At 39.1% G+C, this 24,464-nt stretch overlaps 1 protein-coding gene across 1 annotated transcript in view; it reads left to right on the top strand.

Annotated features, from left to right (window-relative positions):
• Positions 1 to 24,464, top strand: part of LOC143009246 (kin of IRRE-like protein 3) — a 53,704-nt gene that overhangs the window by 11,044 nt on the left and 18,196 nt on the right. Inside the window, exons 3-4 of the mRNA XM_076161305.1 lie at positions 5,260 to 5,410; positions 13,443 to 13,548. Of these exons, the coding sequence (XP_076017420.1) occupies positions 5,260 to 5,410; positions 13,443 to 13,548 (257 nt within the window). The remainder of the gene's footprint in view (positions 1 to 5,259; positions 5,411 to 13,442; positions 13,549 to 24,464) is intronic.

The following is a 24,464-nucleotide window of genomic DNA, read 5'->3' on the forward strand; positions in this document are numbered from 1 at the left end:
CCACAGTGGAGCTGATTCAGCTTGTGTTTGAATGCTTGTGCCAGGAGAGGTAGACCACAGTTAGAGAGGTTCTCAGTTGCTCTGAGAAGCCGTGCATACAAGAGATAATTGCTCCATTTCACACTTTTCTATTATCTGCTTTATTGCCTTCATTTCTCACTTTATGCCAAGATGTTTTTTGGAATACTCAAAGAAATTTCTTCCCTCAGATGAGAAGCTTAACAAACTAGCTGACAAGGACGAACAAATTAGTTTGGATGTTCAGTGCAGTGTATCATAGATTTTTTTTTTAGATTTCAGCACCACATGCATTTTCTTAACTCCTCTCCTATCAGCCGCATTACCTCATGCTGACATGTAATTCAATGTGCTGGATTACACCATATTTCATATCACTCAAAGTAGATTTTTATACCACACTAGCAATAAATTAGATCACTGGTGGGTTGGAAAAATGATAAACACAGATTGTCATTCAGCTCCTTAATGTGCCACAAAACTCATTCCTTAATTTTTGAGACATCTTAGGTTTACACAGAAGGATGAAAAACCCTCAATACCTCAAATATGAATAGAGAGAGTTAACTTTGTATTATCTGACTCCATTAATTCATAAGAATGGCACTGTGAGAGGCACGGCACAACAGAATTTACATCAATGGTGAATAGTTTATTAACATGAGCTGATAGTTGACATTACAGTTACAGGTACAGTAGTAACAGCTGAGAGAATGCAAAGCAAAACCCCAAATGAAACAAATGATGACATAATCTAAATCAAACCAGGGAATGTTGATCAAAGAGAACAGGAGAATAGAAAAGGAAGTAGAGAGAAAGTAAGAGCAAGAGAGAGCTATAGAAGGCCTATGGCATCTTAAAATCCCTTATCCTGGACATTTACATACTTTTGCCATAAACCAGGGGAGGCCGTAGCTCAGTCGGTAGGGCTTCCGCTTGGGAACCGGAGGGTTATCGGTTCGAGTCTCTGCCGAGGTGCCCCTGAGCAAGGCACCAAAACCCCCAATTGCTCCCCCCTCTGTAATAGGAGGTAATGTAATGTAAGTCGCTTTGGATAAAAGCGTCTGCTAAATAACCGTAATGTAATGTAATGTAGCCACACTGGTTCTTTGGAACACCTTCTGACAACAGAACAAGATGTGTGACTGCATTCACAAGTTTGTTCATTGTATCCTCCCCAAGAGGTCAGAGGTCTGAGACAACATTCCTTCACCATTTGCGATACCATCAGCCCTCGAAAGGTGTAGGGTGAGACCAGAGAACATCATTGGACCACATGCAGTGTTACTTTCGGTGGTTAAAACATCATCTTTGGCCTTTTATATTGAAGTTAAGATAAGGTTAAGCCCTGAGGTCCCCTTACAGTCACTGTGTAAACACTTACGGGAAACTGGACAGCAACAGACCCACGCAGAATTACATTAACACAGGAACACAACTAAATATTGGCTTCATTTTGAGACGTCCAGGGAGGTTGAAAGCCACCTGGCTGACTTCTGCAACAATTTGGATGTCCATTTTGTCTTACTCACATGCTTGCATTAATTCTGAACAGTTGGCACAGTGACTGCACATATTTGACTTTGTATTCTGTTTCTATTTAGGTGGTAAAAAGGTCATGGGGTCACCAAAACCCACAGATAGCTGCCTTTTGCGTGTATAGTTATCAGGCACTGATAACTATACACGTCAGCAGCATTCATCAGTCCTCCTGTGCTCAACTCATTCTATTAAGTTAATCAGGTGTGTTTTGACAATCAAGAGCTGATCAGGTGCTTTTGAGCAGAACCATAACTGACAATCGAGTGTATAGATCACTGTGAACTAGGTTGGTCTGACCAGTCAAGTCAAGTTCTGTTTTGTCATTTTACAAGGTCATTTAAATTACATTTATATATTTATAACTAATTCATAATAATAATTAAAACAAATTGTGTGTGTCCATCAGTTTTTATTTTATTTAGTTTTAGCTTTTAAACAAAGGAAGAAGCCACAAAAAGATCACAAAACACACGGTTCAAAAATTATTATGAACAGCAGAAGAGCTATTCATAATTCATCATTCATCACAAACTCTTTTATGAAATACATTCATCTTGCGGGGAGACAGGTTTATTATAATATGTCAAATCAAATCAGTGATGTGTTCTCATTGAGTTTGAGCAGAAGCACTTGTGAATTTGAAAATTGGGTTACTTTTAAAAATGGCTTATGTCAGCACCTTTTGATTTCAACTCCATGTTCTTGATAAATGTGGCCATTCATTGATAGGGTAAGCAGAGAAGTCAGGTGAAGTGAAAACTGTTCATCAAATCTGAAAGCCCTATTGTATTTGAATATGCACAAATTCACGATTATGTTACCAGAGGAAAATATGATGAGGTTGCAAGTTCCACCGGCTTTGTTGAGCAGTCAGGATCAAATGCTATCACTTTATTTCAAGCCATAATGTCCAATGCTACATATATAAAAAAAAAAATTCTATACAAATCAAATTCAGGTTTGTGTGTTAGTTGTCATTTAAAACCTTTTTTGAAATCTTTTTTGGTCCTTTACATCACACAGTCCAATAAACACCTGCACATCTTCCCCCACAGATCTTATAACTTAAGCAGTACCACTTAAGTCACCATGTCTGAATCAAGCCTTAATTGAATAAAGTGTCACTTTCTCTCTCTTTCTCCTTTTTGCTCAAGTGTTAGTATGGAGGATAAAAGAAAATGACCCACTGTCTCACACCTTACAACAGATCTGAGTTAAATTTATGTATTATGTGTGGCATAGGAACGATGAAGGTTAAATGTTGAATGTCTTTTCACCACATTGACCTGGATGAGAGAGAAAGTCTCAATTTGATTGTCACGTGTATATGCTCTTTTACTCGTTGGTGACAAGGTGATGTCAGCAGCTTCGTCCTTCTCTCGGCCCTCCTAATCCTGCTCTTCATTCACAGACACTGGGTTTTATTTTTGTGGAGTCATAGCTCCCAGAGGGATTAAGACTCAGCCTATCTTTTAAAGCCGGCTCCATAATTTAAAAAAGGGGACAGGTTTTCCCCTCTGGTCTGAGAGAGGACTTCTTATCTTTGACCTTCCTGTTTGCATTTCAGAGTTTGCTGAACACTTTCCTATTTTCACACAAATCCGTGTTTTTGTCATTATCATAATTAGTGTCTGGGTAAGGAATTGAAAATAGATATGGCTGTTTATGTCTTAACACCACAAACACAAAAGACCAATGTGATGCTAAAATAACACAAATTGTATTTGAATCCAAACCTTGCTTCAGTCGGCAGACAATTAACCCATTTGTACTTTTGATGGACTAAGACACCTGTTAGTTAGTGGACACATCCTACAACTTCAGTTTGTTCTGCCCCTGATACATGATGCACAAAAGTTACATTATAATCTTGATCACTGCATTTTGAGCCTTGCAATAGGTCTTTTTGCCTGGAATTTCCACTTCTGATGAGGTATACAGGGGTCTTAAGTCTGGGCTAGAGAATGAAACATGAGGGGAAGCCATGGGACAAATTCTTACCTTTATACTGGCTCTAATAATGTTTACTCTGAGTCTGAGCTGAGTCTAAAAATTCAGTTCTTGAATTAAGGTTGAATGTTTGACACTGCACTTCTTCTTCAATTCAATAAGTCAAAGGCCAAAACCCAAAGTCCCATGAACATTTTGTTTGTTTATCTTTGCATAATTTTCATCATTTTCTGATGTAAATTTTCTTTTAATGTTGCATGGACTCTGCACCACACTGTTTCTGGCAACAAAGCCTGCAGGCAATGACAATCTTTCAGCACTTACCAGCCTGACCCATTCATACACAATAGCAACTTGGATGTTTGATGTTGAAGCTTGAATTTTGGAAAAATATTTTTGTGCAGCAATGAAGACTGTCTTTAACTAAATCTTTAACTGGATTTTGCAAAGGGGGACCATTACTCTTGTTATGAAACAGATTTCAGAAGGCAGAGAAGGCAGTACTATACATTCATGAAAGCAAACACATGGGTCAGGGTATGAATGGGTGAAGATGAAGTCATGTCTGTAAAGCGCTTTGCTTAAAAGTGCTTTATAAGTACAGTCCATTTGATACAGTAGAAAGATAAAATGTGTTGAACATTGTGAAATCTTGCACTGCCCTTAAATTGCATTGGCTATTTGTTGTGCTTTGATGTTTCTAAGTAGTCTCAATACGCTGCTCCATTTCTTTTACTGGATGACATCATCAGCGAACATGGCCTGTGTGTTTTTGACAGAGATGAGAAAATGGCTGTTAGTACCATGTACCTTCAAGTCTTCCTCAGTAAAACTCTTCAGATGCTGTTAACAGATTTCTGAAGATTGATTTAGCATCAGACTCATTGCAGACTCATACAAATAAATGCGCTGCTACGTGCCTTTCCTGCCCTCTGGGAAACAATTTTCATCTATAGTTACAGATTCTTCTTCAGATAATTTCCTATACAGCTAGCTCAGTAGTGTGTTCAACTGTTGAAACATATAATAGCCTTAGACAATGTGTGGATTCTGCTTTAGAGTGTGGCAGCCTTTTACCAGTGCCCAGCTTTGAAGAGGATTTAAAAGCTTAATAGTTTCCACTTTGTATATTTGTGATTATTATGTGTCTGGCCCATTCAGTGGTCTTGAGAGTGTTTAGTGAAGTGCAGAATTAAGCAAAGACGAAGAGGAAGAACCTGGAAAATAAATACTGTAAATGCCTTCAAAGTGCTCACTAGGCATATAATCTTATTCTCTCTGCACTGCACAGGATTGTGTTTAGACAAGGCAGTATTCCCCTGATAAATAAAAAGGCTTCCACATAATATATTGTTTGATAAGTACACTTTACACATTTTATACAGAAACATAAAGGTTTATTGAAAGCGTACTGCACAATCTCAACCCTCTATAAGATAAGATAATACATGCATAATTCAATTGGAAGGCAGTGAGTCAATGTCAACAAGTTCCATGACTTACAGTTTCTCTCAACTCTTCCTTGACCTAAACCCCATATGTACAAAACTTCACTCAAATATATCTGGTTCTTTTTTTTAAGACAAACAGACAAACGGATGCAGATGAAAACACACTATAAATGCATAAATAGTTCAATAAATGCACCATGTAACTTCTTTATTTGTCCACAAATTGTTGCTCTTGCATGGACAATGTAGGAATACAGCTTTATGGATCATGTCTTTCTTTTCTCCCTTCTTTTTTTAGACCCTATTGCGGGACGGTAAGAGGGAAAGCACACTCAGCACACTCTACCTGTCTCCCTCCAACATTGAGACCGGTCAGCACATAACCTGCCGCGCTTCCAACAAGGCAGCCCCCAACGGAAAAGACGCCACAGTCACAATCGACATTCAGCGTAAGTACAAGTAACAATTTGTCGCATTTGAATGAAATGATGAGTGAAATGCGTCGTAAATTGTGAAATATGTCATAATCCCGCTGACCTCTCACTTAACATTCTGCAGTTTAATAGGAAGTGATAATGTGGCACTGTTATGCGCGCTTTTAAAATTACAAATCAATGTCAGCTTGGTTTTCTTCGATACAAGGAAATCTGCAGGGAAGTGGAAGAAAGTGCAGGAAAACAATGGCACATAATTAGCCTGATGGAGACTGCAGATGTTACGCTCTTGGCCAGTGACAGTGTGTCCAATATACCCGTGTGTGCTTTGTGCATGCTTTTTATTTCCTCTTTCTACCGCTCCCTCTTGATAGTGGCATCCAAACACAGAAAACTGAGCCTTTCTATGAATAATTAAATTGTCAGATGATATTATTTGATCACAAAAAAACGTTTGCCTCAAGATATGGATTTGGAATAGAGGGCTTTTGCCTCTCTAACAGCTTCTTCAAAGGTATTAAGTATGACTAATAAAGCATAAAATGCTTTTCTCAAATGTGTTTTTCTTGACAGATCTATTCTCCTCCTTATGCATTATTTTTCTGCTTCGTTTTTGCCATGCAAAGGGAATGGGTTTCATAGGATGTACAGTAGCTTGGAGAGAATGAAGTGTGTGAACAAACTGATTAACAGCTCTTGTGTTTCTTGTAAGAAAGGCACTTAATCCTTTTGTCATGCAAAACAAAAGTAGCTGCTCCATTTTTAGGAGTAAGTCAAGAGTTGAGGCATAAATGTTTGATACTACCCTTCATCTTGTGTGTTTGAGCAAATGTGAACTGTAACAGCAGTTGCGGAAACAGTTTCCTGGCATCCATTGACAAAACACCTCCAGAGTCACTGAAATGTGCCTATCTTCAGGAAACAGTCAATCCATTCTGCTCCCACAGCAAAAGGGAGAGCTCTTTGCAGTAATGGCTCCACCATTAGTTTTTCAAATTAGTCCAAATCATCCCCAATGCTGTGTTTGAGCCAAATGGTTAAATATGCCCCTCTTTGTTTAATTTAACTTGTGCATACTGTACGCTGTAGTTGTGAGGTGAGGGCATGTAAGCCGTGGAGTGGTGGTGAGGGTTTTAAACACAAAAAAAAAAAAGCAATTCAGCAACAAACAAAAAAAAGCAGCATTGAGTTCATGAGCGCCACTGTTTGGAATTAGCGGGGAGGAGGATTGGGTTGGGGGTGGACAGGTGCAGGATGAATAAGTGATGATGGTGCTGTCAAGGTGGAGAGGCTGCAGGGACTCCTGAGGGTCTTAGAAAGCACAGCACCTCACCATTGGGGGCAGCCAATGTTAACTGCTGCCTGTTAATATTGATTGGAGGCAGCTGGTGCACACTGCAGCCAATACCCAGCACCATGCACTGCCAGACTGGCTGCCAGGACACCAGGCATAGGGCAGGCAAACAGTCAGGGCCACGATGGGACTCTACCTCCCATATGTGACTGTCACATGGACGGGAATTCGGAGCAGCATTTTCTGTAGTCGAGTTTCAGCCTCTATGTATGTACTGTTGACTAAAACGGTTTCTGTCCAGCCATATTGGGGGGGAAAATAGCCGGAAATGCGACAAAAAAGACCCTTGGAAAACCTACGCAAACCTGACATGCATTAATTAAAATAAGAAAAGAAGAAACAGTCAGATTGTACCAGTAATAGACCTGAAGCTAAACAGACCCAAAATAGAGAGAACAGCAACAGCTGCAGCAACATGATGCCCTACCAATTAACTTGTTCCTCATGTCGGCAATGAATGCCACCATTTTTCCTTTACTTTCACCCACCAACACTTTACTTTCGCCTGTGGTTATTATGACACACATGTATACGTGTAGATAGAGTATTTTGACATATAGTGCATACCAAGGCAGGAGCACGGAATGAACCAGCCAAGACCAAGTTATTTTGTCCTAACACATTGTAAGTAAATTTCATATTCTGACATTAAAGACATTTAAGTCTCAATTCAATACAGGCAAGTTCAGGTCAAGTCATAGGTCCTAGATCATAATGTTTTCTTATCCTAATATGATCTGATATAATTTCATCATTTGTATAGGTAAGGTATCAAGTCTTTCAAAGTGAAAATTCACAAGTCAATGGAGTCGAATTTGAGTTGCAAGGCTTGTTTGATTTGATGCAGAATTAACCAGCTCTTACCAGATTTCGTCCTTTTATTCTCCAGCCAAACAAGCCAACCTGAGAGAAACTGACCTGTACAATATTTGCTGCTTCAACGTAAAGTAAATAAAACAAGTCCCCTACAAATTACTACAGCTTACTATGTCCCAGTAAATCAAGGATAGTGATTCCAACGCCTTATACATATGTATGATGATCTGTCTGTTATGTAAATGAAATATGAAATGCATCACAATTAATTCTGAACCCAGAGTATCACAGGGAGAATGAGGCCTGGCAATTAAAAAAGTTTGTTCTTTTATAGAGGCCTTTTAATTTTCTGTGGCTCCTCTTCCTCTTGCAATGAGCTGTAGGAGTAAAGGCACAAAGGAGCCAAGAGGCTGACTGTGTCCCTGGGTAATTGTAAGAAAAGGAGAAGCTTGAAAGGTAATTGCACAAAGAGGAGGAGTGTGGGTTAAATAATGCATTCTTTCTTTGATAATTAATAGCCAAAATGCAGATGTGGTGTGTCCACAAAGATCCCCACAGGCATCACATGGACACACGTTTTACAAATGCTAATTTCGCTCATGTGTATCAACAAACTTTAAAGAATCATTCTGTGAAGCCGAATTATAACAGAGTGGTGTTCTCCCTAGAGTCTAGTTTCTGTGACAAACACCTACGTGTTTTCCTTCTTTGTACTTCTTGGATCCCTGTTAGGCTGTGCCCAACTTTGTTTGTGATTAAAGCCACAACAGTTAGTTAAGCATAGTGTCAAAGGAGATTACCAACATCGAAATTACCCACAGATTTTTCAAAGTATATCTACAATAATAATATTTGGCTTGATTTTTCCAAACAAACGGATGCTTTAAGTTTGCAGTTAATAATGATATGTGAGCGAGGCAGCAGCCACAGTCACACTATAAACAGCCCTGGACTAGGATTGCTGGTCCAGGCTCAGGGGCTGAAAGAGGTTCAGCAAGAATAAAGGTTAAAACACGAGTAATACGTTCATTACAGACAGATTTCCATGTTCTCATTGTCATTTAAGAATCTTTTTCAATGCTTTATTGTGCAAACAAACATTGATCTATTATTCCCACTCCTCCGCCAATGTATGCCCCCTCCCAAAAGCCTTTGCTGTTTTTATTGACCAGCTGCATAAGGCCTGAGCTGCAACATTCACAGAATGTGAAATATGGAAGCTGGCTCAACACTCACTCACTATTCACTAGCCCCACAACCAATGCTGTTTCTGTGCAGGTGTGTTTGTTACATGTTGACATAAACGTACGAAAAGGAAAGGGACCAATCAAAAGCAAAGCTTCCAGGGTAGTTCAGGCCTTATATAATTGTCTTTCTAAATGCAGAGTGAAGGTGTCAAACTCCCGAATGTATTGTACTAAATAGATTTCAGCCTTTATTGAAGATTATCATAAATCCTGGGTTTGTGAATATGAGAATGAGTTAGTCCAGGGGTGAGAACTGCAAGCATGACAAATCTTTATTATGCAATGTTATGCTTCCTTATTACTGCCTATGAATTGTGTATTATCATTGACATCAGTATTATGTGTCAGCATTCCATGTCATCTCATCTAGTCCTCCATAGATAGTTGATTGTAATGTATGTAATATATCCTTACACACTTAGTTAGACATGTTACTGCTCAGCTTGAGGTAAGAAAAAGAAACCCCTGTAATTTAGCAACAACAGTACATTTTAGGATCTGGGCATCCAGTGGGTTTGGTGTCTTGAAATAATCTTTCTTTAGTGCCTCATTGTATTAATTACATCCAATCCAGGAATTCTAGCACAAATCATCACCTTAGTCCAGCATACATGCATGCCTGTTCTCACAAACAAATAACTCAGCCACGGCATAAAACATCTGCTCTACTTCCTGAAATGTACTCTACCTGCAGCCACAAGACAACAATAAGAACAAAACAATGTGATTCAATATGTACTGTATAATGTTGCATTTTGTAATTCTGTATAATGATGGATGTTTGTAAACCATCAAAACATATGAGATATTTAGGTCATCCCTAAAACTAAAACTAATTCAATTAAGAGAATTAGTCTGTTTGTTTTACTTGTGCTTTGTTTTTTGAGGTGGCGCTTGAGGCGAGGCTTTGTTTTGAACTTGGAGCATCTTGTTTTCATGTCTTAATTTAAAAAATGCCCAAAGTTTCTGTAATCCCTTGATGCTGTTTTTCTCTTTTTCTGTGACTGACAAAGCTGTATTTCCACTGCTTCATTTTTCAATCTGCAAATGTAAGTCAGCTTCTACATCCATTTGTATGAGTTTCCATTCCCTGCACTATATATATTTGATATTATGAGGTAGTATAACACCCTTGAATACATAATGCATAAATCCAACAGATATTTTGTATGGGTTCTGCTTGTGTAGGTGCAAAACACTAGTGTGACCCCATCATACTGTGTATTGACAAATGAAAATTGACCATGGGGGTGGGATGGTGTCTCAGTGGTTAACACTGGTGCCTTGCGGTAAGAAGGTCCTTGGTTCAAGTGCGACTGGGGCCTTTGTGTGTGTAGTTCTGAACGAATAGAGCGTACCCTGGCTCTCCACCGTTGAATGCCGGGATACGCTCTAGCCCCATCTGTGATACTCTACTCGGCTCAAGTGGGTATAGAGAATGGATGGAATGAGTGGCTATTTAACTCATTGGTACATAAAAATGGACAGAAATGTCAAATGTAATCCTAAATCACAGAACTGCAAAGTGTGACTATCAGGCCTCCATATCCCCCGTTATTCTGCAAAACACAACCAGGTGGCTTTGCTGAAAAAATAACTTGTTCAGTGTAGCAATTGAAGAGCAACTTTAACAACTATCAACCAGTCATTTAACATGAGCTCATTATTACAATCTCAGAACGTATAGAGGAAAACACACACACGCTCACATTCACACTAATTTCTAGTTTACTTTCGGAGGAATATGGTGTTATGGATCATGTCTAATCAAGTCTAATGATTGGGAAGAATAAACAGATAAAAACTTATAAAAGAAATATCCTTTCAGAAAAATTCTTTCAGTGTTTATCCCAAATTTGAAGAGGGTTAGTGTTCTCCAATCATGTTCTTTTAATTAAAGGCTGTATGAGAAATGCAACAAACAAATTCTTGCTGAAAGGTTTGATTTTAATGAAAGGCTGAGTTTCCTTGTTTACTCAGCTATTTTGGGCATTTCATTGAATAGAACGGTTAGGTAGGAATCTAAGGGAATCAAGGCTTCATTTTCTACATAGTGACCAAACCTAACAATAACCCTGAGAAGGAGGAACTGGCCTGTTGACACACACACAATCTTGTAAACTCCATCTTGTAAAGCACATATTATCTAGTAAATGATGCACATAGAATGTTGGAATGTTCCATGTCATACTATGTGTCCTTTTTTTGCCATCTTCACTGATACGCTCTTTGTATATTCACATAAATAAACCAGTTTTTGTTTATTGAAATGAGTTTGTTATAGAAAGTGAGTGAATGACATCCAACAGTCAATTATTAGAATTGTATTAACATTGAGAATAGTCCAGTTAGCAAATCTAGCTATCTTCAAATCAATGTCAAAATGAAAGCCTTTATTTAAAGTCAAAATAACTGTTTTATAGAAATACTGCCTTTATTTTAGAGGTCTGGTTCGTCATGTGCCTCTTAGTTGTTGATATCATGTTTGGGTTCGATGGTTACTGTTCTTGTTCTGTCCTAATAGCGTTTTCTGAGGTTATACAGCTGAATCAAGGTGTATATGTTAAATTGCCTTTGGTACAGCTTACATTCGTTTGAATACACTTTTTTTGGATGCAACAGAGAAAAAGTGTACACAGGACGTCAACATTATAATTATTCCTCTGCTCTCAGGGTAAAATTGACCACATTGTCTAAAGTGTTGTGTTTCTTAAGTCAATACACTTACTGTATGTAAAGCTGCAGTTTTACCAAATATACTGTCAAATATACATAGCTTAATTGTTTGTAGTTCAAGGTTTAAGACGTAAGTTAAGGCCTCATAGATTTTACTTGATCTCCTCATTGTTCTCAAAGGAATTCTTATTTTTACGCCGGAGAATGCTTTAAAGAAAATTGTTATTGATCACATGCGGCATAATAAAGTCAATTACAGGCTGCGGGGGAGATCTACTGGCAAAATCAATTATCTTTAAGGTTTTCGAGTGAAGTAAGAAACTTAAACGCATCCCACAGAAACAGCTTCCACTGCATAAGCCAAGAACACTTCTACTGTGTTTATTAGCTGCAGTACTGTACCTTTCAGTCTTTTTTTCACATCAAGTGGCAGCCTTGAAAGTGCCAGAGTTTATTACAATGACAAATCCAATGCGCTAAAATCAACCACCTGTCCTTTGTCAGGTTTCTTTTTCTGAACGTCCATGAACTAAACTCCCTGTGTATCAAATTTAATGCTAGGAACTGTGTTATTGTGCTTTCAAAGGCATTTCACTCTCAGTGCATTCGAAGGTTATTTTTTTCATAACCTTTGATGCTATTGATTCTCTGAGAAAGATTTTTTTTTGTTTACCAGAGATTTGACAAGTGCAGACGTGTAGTTTTGTTGTTATAGGTATTCTATTTCGCTCAATCTGACAGACATTGGGGCAGGAACACAGTTAGCATCGTATGATTCCACGTGTGACAACATCCACCTCCACCCTGCATCTCAGCTCCAGCTCATTGCGGACAGTGATCTACAGCACCGACTGCAGGACTGTTGCAGGAATAATTGGATTTTGTATTAAACCAGCAGAAGTATCAGCCCCGACCACTGAGAGTTATCACATTGATGACACTGGTTCATTATTTATTTATCCAAGAGTTACATGGAGAGGTTTTAGCTGTAGCCCAAAAGGGTTTGTAGGTAATCCATTATATTTAACCTGTATTTTAGATTTTATTCAAGGATTCTGATGGTTTATGCACCAAATTCATTCATTACTGGTCACAGAGAGCACTATTTAGCTTGTGAAAAAACTGTATTCAGGTTTTTGTGTACAAAATCAGGGACATTTGCTTTGACAATATCACAAGGTCCAAACTGTGTTGGTAGTATTTAGTTTTTTAATCAAATGATTTAAAAGCAAATTAACTCAATCCAAGTTCAGGTTCACTTGTATCTTCTCACATAAAGAAATGTTTAACTGAACTTGCAGAATCAACTTGCAGAATGCGGTACACAGGGATGTAATGTCAACGATTGTTATTCAGGGTATGAGTATGAGATTATTGATGCATGAATGGAGATTGTAGAGGAGGCTGGTGGATGCTACGCTTATTGCTGCCAAACTTTCCTTGCCATCGGTTCTGGTTGGCTCTGTGCCTGAAATCCTCCTAACTTTCTGCTTTGGGCAACAGATCTCACTAAGTTAATTGAATATGCAATGTAGTCAATCCTGGGGATTCGGGAACTCCCACACATCGACACAAGTATCCTGTTGGAAATTGTTTCTGTGGTGGATTTCTGTCGGATATCATTTGAATTTCATGGTATAGCATATAATATATAAAAAGCAAAGAAAAGGTGACTGGATTGGTCGCCACTAATGGGAACTCCTCTTACAACTCATTTCTTCTACTCATGTGCCAATTTCCAACCATGTAGCAATTGCATATCCCTGCCCTCACCAAAATCCTGTTACCACACCTTTGCTCTCTGCCAAAGACTCTCACAGCTCTGAATGCAGACTCTAAATGAAGTTACAGAATGTGGACAGAAAACCATCTGCAGTGTCAATAGTCTTTAAATTGATCAGTTTGCAGTTCTGTTACTGTGCACCTCATGCTGTTTCCTGCTCTTCCCTTACAGACCTGCCCATTGTCAACCTGACTGTGGAGCCTCAACCTATTCTGGAGGGAAACCTGGTCAAGTTCCACTGTGCTGCCAAAGCCAACCCACCAGTCATCTACTACAGGTCAGCTTCATCATACTCACTTCACAATTAGATTGCACTGTAATCACAGATAAGATTTTCAACTCTGATCTGTGTTCTAATGCAGGAAGTTATTTATGTCTCACAGCAGCAACACAGGCCCTGCCACATTATTTTGCTAGCTGCTGTAGTCCCTTCCCACTTTGTTTCCAAGAGAGAAGCTTAAAATAAATTCTTTCAGTCATAGAACTTGTTTGTGCAGTTCTTCTCTCTAAAAAGACCTCTATACCTGGCATATGGTGTTTAATGTGTAGACCTGGTAAATAAAGGAAGTGATAATTGGAACACGAACTTTAGTTAAAGGAAAACAATACATCATAGCTTTCTTAACTTAATCTGCTGGTAACTCCCTGTGTATTAGAGCTTTTGACCGACCTCAACGGGACCCAAATCCTCACGTCCTTTCAGATGCGAACATCAAGATACACTTTGGGCTTGGGACAAGCTCAGAATTTCACTCACGATATAATAAGTATAATGTTACTCTACGCCAGAAGGGGTAATATTACTTTTATCAGTGTATCTACCAGTAATTCAACCAGCAAACCTCAAACAAAAGAAGCCAGAATCATTACTGTGCTTGAAACAGTGGTGTGGTGTGCAAAAGACCTGATAGTGGATCATTTGGTTTTATTTCACATTTAAACCATAAGGATACACTCGCTTTAATATAAACTGCATTTGATATATTTTTTAAAAATCATTCTACAAATATGGATAACTATTTATAATTTTAATGAAGCAACAACTGAGAGCCAATGATAATAAAAAAAAATCAACATTTCTTACTTATGACATCTTATACACAAACTTTGCCGTAATTCTCATCTATTTTGACACATTCAGACAGTCACCATCCATCATCCTATTTTAGGTATTACCATTTTTAATAATGTGGATTTGCCAATATGTACCATATACTATCCACGTGATTTATACTGTATATCACTTACTCCAGGCTGTCTAAAAAATGAAAAACATATTGCATCACTTGCTCACCTTCTCCATACACATTTCTCCCACAGCAGCTGGCATCTCATTGATTATAAATGGGCAGAAAGCCCTGAGACGCTGCCACACATTTCAGCCATCTGCCTGTGTGCCCGCGCAGGGGCAGCCATCTCTCCCTCAATGCATTAACTAGAGAGAGGAGGTCAGGCCAACTGTAACACATGCACTCTGTGTGGTTGAGCCACAGGCCGAGGCAGCCATGTAGCACATGTTACAAACACATAAGAGAGGAAAAATCAGCTGCAGAGGGAGAATGTTAACTGGGGTCATTCTGCAGAGTGGAACAGAATTGAAAGAAAGAACACGACTTGCCGAAAAAAAAAATCCCAACCTAGTAATGTTTAATATGCTAAACTCACACTGATTTGCATTCCATCATTTTGAAAGCTTTAGTTGTTTTGACCCACGCTGTTCAAGTCTAGAAAATTGCAAAATCTGGCGTTCATTCAAAAGAGTTGCTCCCTGTAAGACAAACCAATAAGTCCTGAACTGCCCTAAAGACTTTACTTTTGTAACACGCAGACATAACGTAACACACAAAAGAGAAGCAATTAGCCAACAGGCCTTACACTACTAAAGTGGTCTGTTTTAACTCAAGGCCAGGGAGTCGGGATTGGATTCATGTGTTTCTTTGCACATTAGAGCATTGCAATGATTTCAAAAATAGACTCATAATCAAAGTAAGACCATGGAAATCAGTATACATCTACAGTATATGTATATACAGTCTCTTTAATATGCTAAATTCAAATTGTGCTTAATTCAATTCCATTCAACTTCATTAATGGAACGCCAAATCACAGCAACACTATTTTTGTTGCCCTGATGAAGGTCTCCCATGTCTCCTAGGCTGAAACTTTTTTTTTTTTTGATTAAACTCTTCTGAACCTGCATGGATCTGAGTGTGCCGAAGCAATTCTTCTTCTTAACATTTTTCATTCAAATACCACATCACAACAAACACCTCGTGCACTGACAGTCTTTAATTATATTTCGCGACTCATATCACCTTTCTGTAACTGCAATTACACATTTTTTGTTAAGTAGATTCAGTGTATTTTTACCACTTTGCAGGTGGTTTTGGTGCGAGAGTCTGTGTCAGAACCTTTTGAAATTGGAGTCACATTGATGCCACATGCTAAAGGTCTTCTGCATGTGAAAAGCAGCGCTGTGTGCTTTCTCTACACCCACCTATAAGCCATTCTCATCCTCAACTCATAATACATAGCCCTGGAATTCGGCCATTGCAAGCATCAGGACAATAAGTATATACTATATGTTGAATGCTTCTAAGTAAAAGCCCTTCAAGTACAAGTATATCTTTATCAAAGAAGTGCTGCACAGGCCTGTTTCATATTCATGTGGTTACGCAGTATTCCCAGATGGAAGTGAACCCAGTACAACCACACTCAACCACATTGAACAGCTTGAGTGGAACAAATGTTTAATTGCCTTGCCCAAGGTTACCTCAATAGTAAATGCTGGGAGATGAGATTGTTACTTTTAGGTTTAATTCAGTTTCACAACACAGGTTGTTTTTTTGTCAGTATGTTTAGAGCAAAATTGAGGATCAGGTCCTTCACATTCACCAACACAGAATCTGATCTTTCCCTCAGGCGGGCACTGAAGGTGTGCAGACAGGTTACACTTCATGCCCAATTCGTTTTTGGCCCATATCTGATAGCATCTTTACACCATCTTTTCCTGTGTATGTTCTTTCATACAGCATAGACCTGAAACAACCCGCATGCACACAAGACGAGTTTAGTTTCTTTAACAGAGCAATGAATGCAAATTAGACAGAAATAGCATCTTTAAAGGCTTAATACTAGCACTGTAAGACAAACAAGCTGGATTAGAGCATTCCCTTCATCTCGGGCATGTGTTTCTGTGATTGTTGTTCCAATTAATGACGTGAGGAGGTTGGAGTAGTCAATTCTGAGCTGTGCGTTTGTATAACAGTTTTATTTGTAGACATCCAATATATATCAGATGTATTTCCACATATAAGAATACATATATCTGTCTTCATAATGTGATAGGTGCCACTAGTGTGTCAAAAAAATCAGAAGTTGACCATTTATAGGTGATGCTACTTTACGGTCAGGAGTATGGGTAGGGGTCAGCTTGTGTAACCTGAATTTATGTGTATAAGCCCTGTATCCATATAGTCAACTAACTTTTTCATTGTATTGGCCAAATGTCTTAAAGGAAGCTTCACACCGCTGTTCGGTTCCTGACCTACCCTGTGTAGGTAGCTTGGCTGGTTTGATCAGGGTAGCCATGAGACGGAAATAAATCTATGATATGATCAGCCTAAGGAAACTTCTGGAAGATTTTCCTTGTTTTCAATAGTGTGTTGAGCTGTCATTATTCATAGAAAGGATCAAATGAAAGAGTAGATAACACACACAACCTTTCACGGTCAACCACGCCGCCTGTAGAGACACATGTTTAATTATTCTGTTGAATTCAAATATACTGTATTACTTTTAAGCCTTGTCACAACTTACAAAAACTAAACTTACGTAAACTGACTAAATATAGTAAGATATTCTTCCGGCCTCACTTCATTAGTACCTCTCAGTAAGTCATTGCATGTCCTGAAGGCTGCCACGGCAACAGGCATATTCTTCTGGAACTTTCTCACGGCCTCATAGTAGAGCCTGCTATAGATCACCTGGGTTCTCTCCTTTTTTGACTGTGACATTTTGTTGTTTGTTGTTGTTTTTGACTGTTTATGTGTGTGTGTGTGTGTGTGTGTGTGTGTGTGTGTGTGTGTGGTGTAGTGAGAAGTAAGTTGATTATGGCTCCTCCTTATCACATAAGCTCCAGATGTTCTCCATCTCTCCTCCTTTTCCTCCTCATCTTCCCTCCCAGACTGACTGAAAGTGCGAGGGATAGACATCATTAGAGGTAGTCAGGGAATCGTCGGTTGCTGGATCAGTCTACTTCCATCCATCAGGCTGGTTATTCATTCATCCACGTGTCCTGCACCACAGACGCAGCACTGATCACATTTTGATGGAAGCTCGGGATCCAATGATTATCAATTCCGTCTTTGCTTTTGTGAGTGAAAACTAAATGAAGGGAAAGCAAGACAGATTCTTGTTTGTGAATCAACTTGTGTATAGAAGAGCATATATAAAGCGCATAACACCACCAAGGTCCATTAACTTCTGATTTCATTGCTGTGCCAGTATAAATACAGACTTCATTAACTTGAAATTAGATGAGTAGAAAAGGATTTTACACTACAACTTCCTTGTATAGTGGCTGTACCATATATGCATAAATGTCAAAAGACCTGATGGCAGACCTTATTATTTATTGATTTTTGTCCAGAAGTCTTCGAAACAATGGCCACAGTGTTGAAAGCAACCTCTCTTGCAATGTTAAAAAAAAGATAGGTTCCTGGATCAAGAAGTAGATCAATAATTGAATGGGTTTTTCTATGGCCTGTGCTAAATCAGGTTTAATGAAAATTTCTACTGTAACTTTTCTCATTATCCTGCTGACAAGCTGAACCGAAAGACAGCCAATATTGATTATAGAAAGTAACAAAAAACCTATGTACATGGATCCATTTCAAAATCTAATCAACTTGATTGACAGAATTATGTCACCGCTAGCAATCAAAATGGAAAACAAATGCAAGGAGAGATTGGATTCACCTTTTAATTGCTGGTCGAGGGAATAACCTTTTCTATGTGAAACAAAAATGCCTGGGCTCAGTTCAAAGCAGAGTAAATTCTAATAATTATATGAGAATGTGAACATAAACATGCTCCAAAGCAAAACTGAGCCGACATGACAGTCGTCCGGTTGTTACCACTTACGCCTGCGTTTGTCTTCAGTCAAGGAGGCTGTTAACATGCTTGAACTACTATTATGCTGGACTGTGCCTTGAGATAACTTTTGTTGTGATTTGGCGCAATATAAATAAAGTTAAACTAAATTGAATCGACCAGATTTGATGAAGCTCTGGTCGTGAAAATGATGCATCTACATTGGAGCGTTTTCAGAATGACCTCACCACATCAGCAGCTCATCAGTTAGCCTCCTCATCAATATGTCACTTTATCTCGGTGTAAGACATTAGACTCTTCTGATCTACTTCACGTGACAAATTGAGAATTGATTGCGCTCAATATTAGATGCTGAAGTCCTCAATTGTTAAACAACACAACACCGTTACCATAACCTTTCACCCAGACTGAGTAAGGAGGGAGACATGATTCAAATGGAGGACAGAAAGGGACAATCTTATTCTACACTATCACCCACATAACAATATCAGCGTAACATACCTCACAGTGATCGAGATTAGAGCATTTGCTATAGATGCTTGTCATGTTCTTCATGCTGTGTGTGTATGCCAGCCTGTACACTATCGTTTGCTTGTCTGTGAATGTTTGCTTCACAGACTCGTGGGTGTTTGGGATGAAGATAGATGCAGGGCAGGGGGGGGGGACTATGGGGCGACAATTTATCTCAACAAGCCCATACACAGTTCTTCCACACCTCTGGCTGTCTGGCAGGCTGGCAGGATGAATCTAGGAGCTGACTCATTATTGCCTGTTTGTTTTTCAAAACATTGCAAAGGAAATGTGAAGAAAAGGAGTGATGGATGAAAGGAGGGAGCGCAAAACAGGAAAAATCGACAGGAGTGCGAGACACGAAGGAGTGGCGATGAATTGAATTGTAAAGGAGCAAGATGTGACAGGAAGGACAGAGGAGGAGAAAGCAGATGAAGAGAGGAGGAAATGAGTTGCTGTTGCTCACAAATCAAGTGGCGACAATTCCTTTGGGAGCTGTGGCACATGGTGTCGTTTGCTTCAGCAGGTGAGGGATTTTCATTCCCAAGCAAAGTTGTCATCTCTGGTTTCTCATTTGTCACTTTAGAGTCTAATGAGAGGCTGGGTCGTGCTGGTTAAGCTTGAACTGTCATCCACTTGATGTGAGCACAAGGCCAGCCAATCACTCAGTCTGTTCACACACAAAAACCTGGAATCTCCTCAGTTTTACAGGCTTGTGTATGTGTGTATGTTAATGTGTGTGTTTGTATGTGTATGTCAATGCATTTCTGAAGATATCAATGTCAAGTGTGGACACTGGCAACTATATTACACTATAAAAAATGAGAGAAATCAACAAAAACCTAGAGTCCCGTCAGATGTGATGCGGCCCTTTGGTGACTAACTCAACCTCACCATTATCAGACAGGACGGGTCAGTCAGCAGGACCTATAGGTGCTGCCTCGGTGGAGTTGTGTGCTGCAGGAGATGTTCCAGTTGATGTGGCGTCTGCAGGCCAGTAGTGTGGTAGCTGTGAATGTTGTGCTTGTCATTCCTCCACCTGCAGGGCAATCCAAAAATACATGCAAGTATAGTTATTAATCCTTTAGTATGGATACACAATGATTATTACAACACATTATACAGAAACAGCAGGAATGTGTCCAGATTTTTGCCGTATTTGCCATTTGTAACATAAGTGCAGCTGTAACATGCAATTAAATGAACTCACTTGCTGCAGGCTGTGTTTCCCTGGAGGTAGCTGGAGTGCTGTGTGTTACTTGACCTGCAGCTGTATTCAAACATACAGTATAATCCACACTGTACACCAGTTGGCGACCACTTTTGTGACCTATGCCTTAAGCCATATAGACTTCTCCTACTCAACCATCAGTCTAAAGTGTGGTATCATGATCCCAAACTGTGCATCCTGGTGTTACAGGTTTGTTTTAGTGAAGACAGTGAAGTCTTCTTAGATGAATGCGCTTCCACTTACTGTAGCCCCACTTACTCTATGACAGTCTCTTTGGCCACAGCAGCTGCAGATTAATTATTTTGTCTGGAATTAAATCTGCAGATTTTTTTTTCAACACAGGAACAGCCACAGGATATCGAAATCAATCCATGCCTTTCACAGATAAATCATCACAAGATAGTATTTGGCTGTGACCTGTGATTTAGATTGATGATGATCCGTAAAGGTTAATGCTGTTATAGACTCGGCTCGTGTTTGAACTTAATGGGATAGTCTTTCCTCATTCATATTAAAACAAAAATATTCACTGGAGTGGATCATGTTGTTGCCAAGCGCTCAAAGCTCTAAAACTTTATTAATTGTTTTTCCTTTATGAGAATTTATACAACATAGTTTCACAGCAGAATTGTGAAACTGAACAATATGTACACAGAACAGCAATATTGTTCAAGAGAAAAATTAATTGCTTGTAAATACAGGGTTTATCATCAATGATTACTGCGGGCGGAAAAACACAAATCTGAATTTATTTATCTGTTGTTTGTTTTCTAGTGGATTTACTCTCTTCTCAAGAAAGTGTAGCCCAGCTGGCTCGGTCTTGAGCGGACTGAATAGAAAATGTCTGTGGGGTTACGGTGCCTTGGTCACCTCACAACAGGAAAGACCTGGGTTTCATTCTGATTCTGGCTTTTCTGGTCTGTTTTGTTTACATGTGTGTGTGTGTTGCCTCCAGGTTTTTTCTTGAAGAAAACAAGATGTTTCCCCATGGATCGCCATTTGTTTCCAGGCATATTTGTCTTGCTATTCCATTCCTCACTATGATCACCACCTGATTCAGTGTTGGCAGAGGTTAAGCCTCTCTGAATGTCTTCTAGGTTCCCATGATTTAAAAGCACCAACTAATTATATGCTATTCACCATCCATTGTATAGGTTAGATGGATAGAAAATTTAGACAGCTTAATTGCTTACATGACATTGCATCCAATTTGGAAATGACCGTATCCATGTTTTGATGCGGGTAAACTGACAAGAATAACAAGACTGTGACAGAACTGTGTGTAAATAAGAGTATTTAGTACTCAGTATTGACAGAATGAAGGAAATATAAGGATAAAAACATAGTCTATTGTTTGCTTTATTGTTATATAAACTATGTATGTTCATATATAGATTGTTGTGTATATACAACAATAAAGCAAACCTTAAACTTCACAACACATACAGGCATTATCTATTACAACCATTATTCTGTGTGTGTGTGTGTGTGTGTGTGTGTGTGTGTGTGTGTGTGTGTGTGTGTGTGTGTGTGTGTGTGTGTGTGTGTGTGTGTGTGTGTGTGTGTGTGTGTGTGTGTGTGTGTGTGTGTGTGTGTGTGTGTGTGTGTGTGTATACAGATGAATATATGTTGACAGTATATTTCCGCCCCACATCTTCACTTCATGTTGCACTGAAATGACTTATAATAAAACAGATACAGACACACAGAAGTTATTATCACCAGTCAGGGCAAAAGCAACAGAGACAACTTCACAATCTAATCTTTCTATGGAAAGCTAACTGGATCCTACTGTGGCCAGACACATCCCGCTGCCTGAGAACTCTCTCCTTGTCTGGTTTCATTTCCCAGTGAACCTACATTAGTGCCAGTCTTGTGAGTCATTCATTGGACATGCTGGCTCTGAGCCACATTTTGACCTTTCACATGGCAGAGCATAACTTAACAACCGACAATAATTTAACTTAGCAGTGTTTGGGCTATGTTGATGTTCTAGATAACGTTCTTGTGAAAGTTTTTTGTAGCAATAAGGTTATGGTCATGTGAGGTTATGTGAGGTTACCTTTTATTTAATCACATGCGGTGGTACATCATCTGCAAGCTCACTTGGGTTAGCTGCTTGAGATCTGTCAGTTCCACGTCACATCAGTGGAGGATCTGGGGGAGTAGTGGGTGGGAGGGGCCGCGCCAGTGCAATCAATCTCCACTCATACACACACACAGCTGCCAGACAGGAGACATTTTCCACCCCTGGCTATACAGTTACAGTACATAGCCGATTTTTCTTTTGAATAATTTTTGGTAATTACCGAGATGCCCTCATAGCTGGCTTTGACCCTGCTCTGTTTACACTGATTAAAGAGTATAATAGTGCTGTCTACACGCAACATTAAATACAGCAAATAGAGGCATGGATGATTGGTTGATTTATGTTACTATTTAAGAGCTTTGTTACCTCAAACAGGGGCTTGCGATTGTCTGTGTTGGTTGGTTTGTCTCTCCGTTTGTCAGCAATATAACGCAAAGTTATGAACTTGTAGGCATGTTCAGCATGGTCTTTAGAAGAAGCCATTTAATTCTATTTGTGTTGCAGCTATTCTTTGGCGGTATTTTGGCGAAACCCCATGTAAACTTCAAGGTGATTGTGATTAAACATTCATCTCACCGGTGCTTTGTTATTGTTTTATTCATTCAAGGTTGTTTTAAATGTATCTAGAAACCCTTAATATGCCAGAAATAAAATATTGTTTGTCAGATAATTTTTCGGATTTAACCTTAAACGAAAGGTTCGTCAAAGATTTATTTATATTATAAATTATTCAACCATACTGGCTCTGAAACATTACGGTATTATTATTATTTTTTTGTATGATTTAAAAAAATTATATCTACAGCTCAGTTGAGACTTCATGTTTGTGCACCAGGAGTACAAAACAGCAAGTCAACACATTTTCCTTTGGGTTCCTAAAAAAGAAACCCTTGAACGTTGAAAACATGCCTTTGCTTTGGCCATCAAACGCAAAATGACAGACAGCCACCGAATGGGTCTTACTGGAAGCGTTACTTATAGTGCCAATTAGCTCATTCATCTCTCTCTACCGTCCTACCTCTCAATGCACCTGATCCAGAAACATATGTTTGAACTCCTTGACATCATCCCCCAAGAAGAGAGGATAATGGAGAAGGATAAGCGAGTAGACAGACTCCCTTGGTCTTTTAAGGACATGCACTTACAGTTGGTTATTACAGATCACTGCATCCCTTAATGTCCTTTTCCATGTGACAAGGTGAAATAGGAAAATAAGGAGCAGAAGATATTTTTATCCATTTATAATAAAAAAATGGGGATAAAGCCTTTTTGAGTTTTACTGACAATGACCTCTGGCAGGCTTATAGTGTGTTTGGTTCCTTCAACAAATTTCAAAGACTATAGAGAAAGCATGTGGCTTTAATGCAATTGATTTTAGAGATGATATGACTGACTTTCATCCATGAAAAACTATTGCAGAATGTCTTTCTTGACAGTCTGCTTTAAATCAATACGAAGTGCTGATAACGGCTGAAACATTAACCTGCCAGTGTCACCAGGTAGAAGACAGCGCTGAAGATAATCAAATATGTCTGGAAGGTAGCTTGACGTGTCCTTTCATTGCGATATCGTCCAACACAACTCACATCACATGTGCTCAAACTCCTGCAGTCGCTCTGTGATGCTTTTGATTTCTTTGAAGAAACCACAACTGGTAGTCTGACAAGGTGGTCACCTCTATTTCTGTGACCGGATGTGTCAGGGGACTGTGCTGCGCTATGGCAGACAGAAGAGTGACGGTGAACAGAGGCATGTTCAAAAATTGAAAATCCTCTGCGGAGAAGTGTGTCGGCAAGTCTTGAAAGGGACAATGTAGAGCGGGGTGTATTCTGACAGCAAAATGACTTGGACGTTCTAGTCGTGGACCAGAAAAAAATGAAACACAACTCTGATAGTTTGGAAGTACTGGAGATTATGCTGCAAATGTTAGACGATTGATTTCATGTAGTAAAGTCATCTGACTTTTAGAAACTGAACTGAACTGATCTACTTTTCAGTTGGAAGCAGAATTGGCAAACCATAAGGAACAGCTACTTTTCCATGGCTTAGTTCTGAACATGGTTTAGTTCAATTGAATCAAACTCTTGTATGTTTCCCCCCATGGGAGGCTACACCATTCCTATAATCGTAACCTTGAACATAGAAAATGGGAGCATGGCTGAACACTAAGGATGTTATATTTAACTAAAATGGAAAGGAAAACCTCTGAGGACATGCAACTTTGGTGAATTGTAAACTCTAAATCACC

The sequence above is a fragment of the Genypterus blacodes genome, unplaced genomic scaffold (genome assembly GCF_046128005.1).
Source record: "Genypterus blacodes isolate CSIRO-AG114 ecotype Tasmania unplaced genomic scaffold, CSIRO-AGI_Gbla_v1 ptg000111l_1, whole genome shotgun sequence".
NCBI classification, from domain to species: domain Eukaryota; kingdom Metazoa; phylum Chordata; class Actinopteri; order Ophidiiformes; family Ophidiidae; genus Genypterus; species Genypterus blacodes.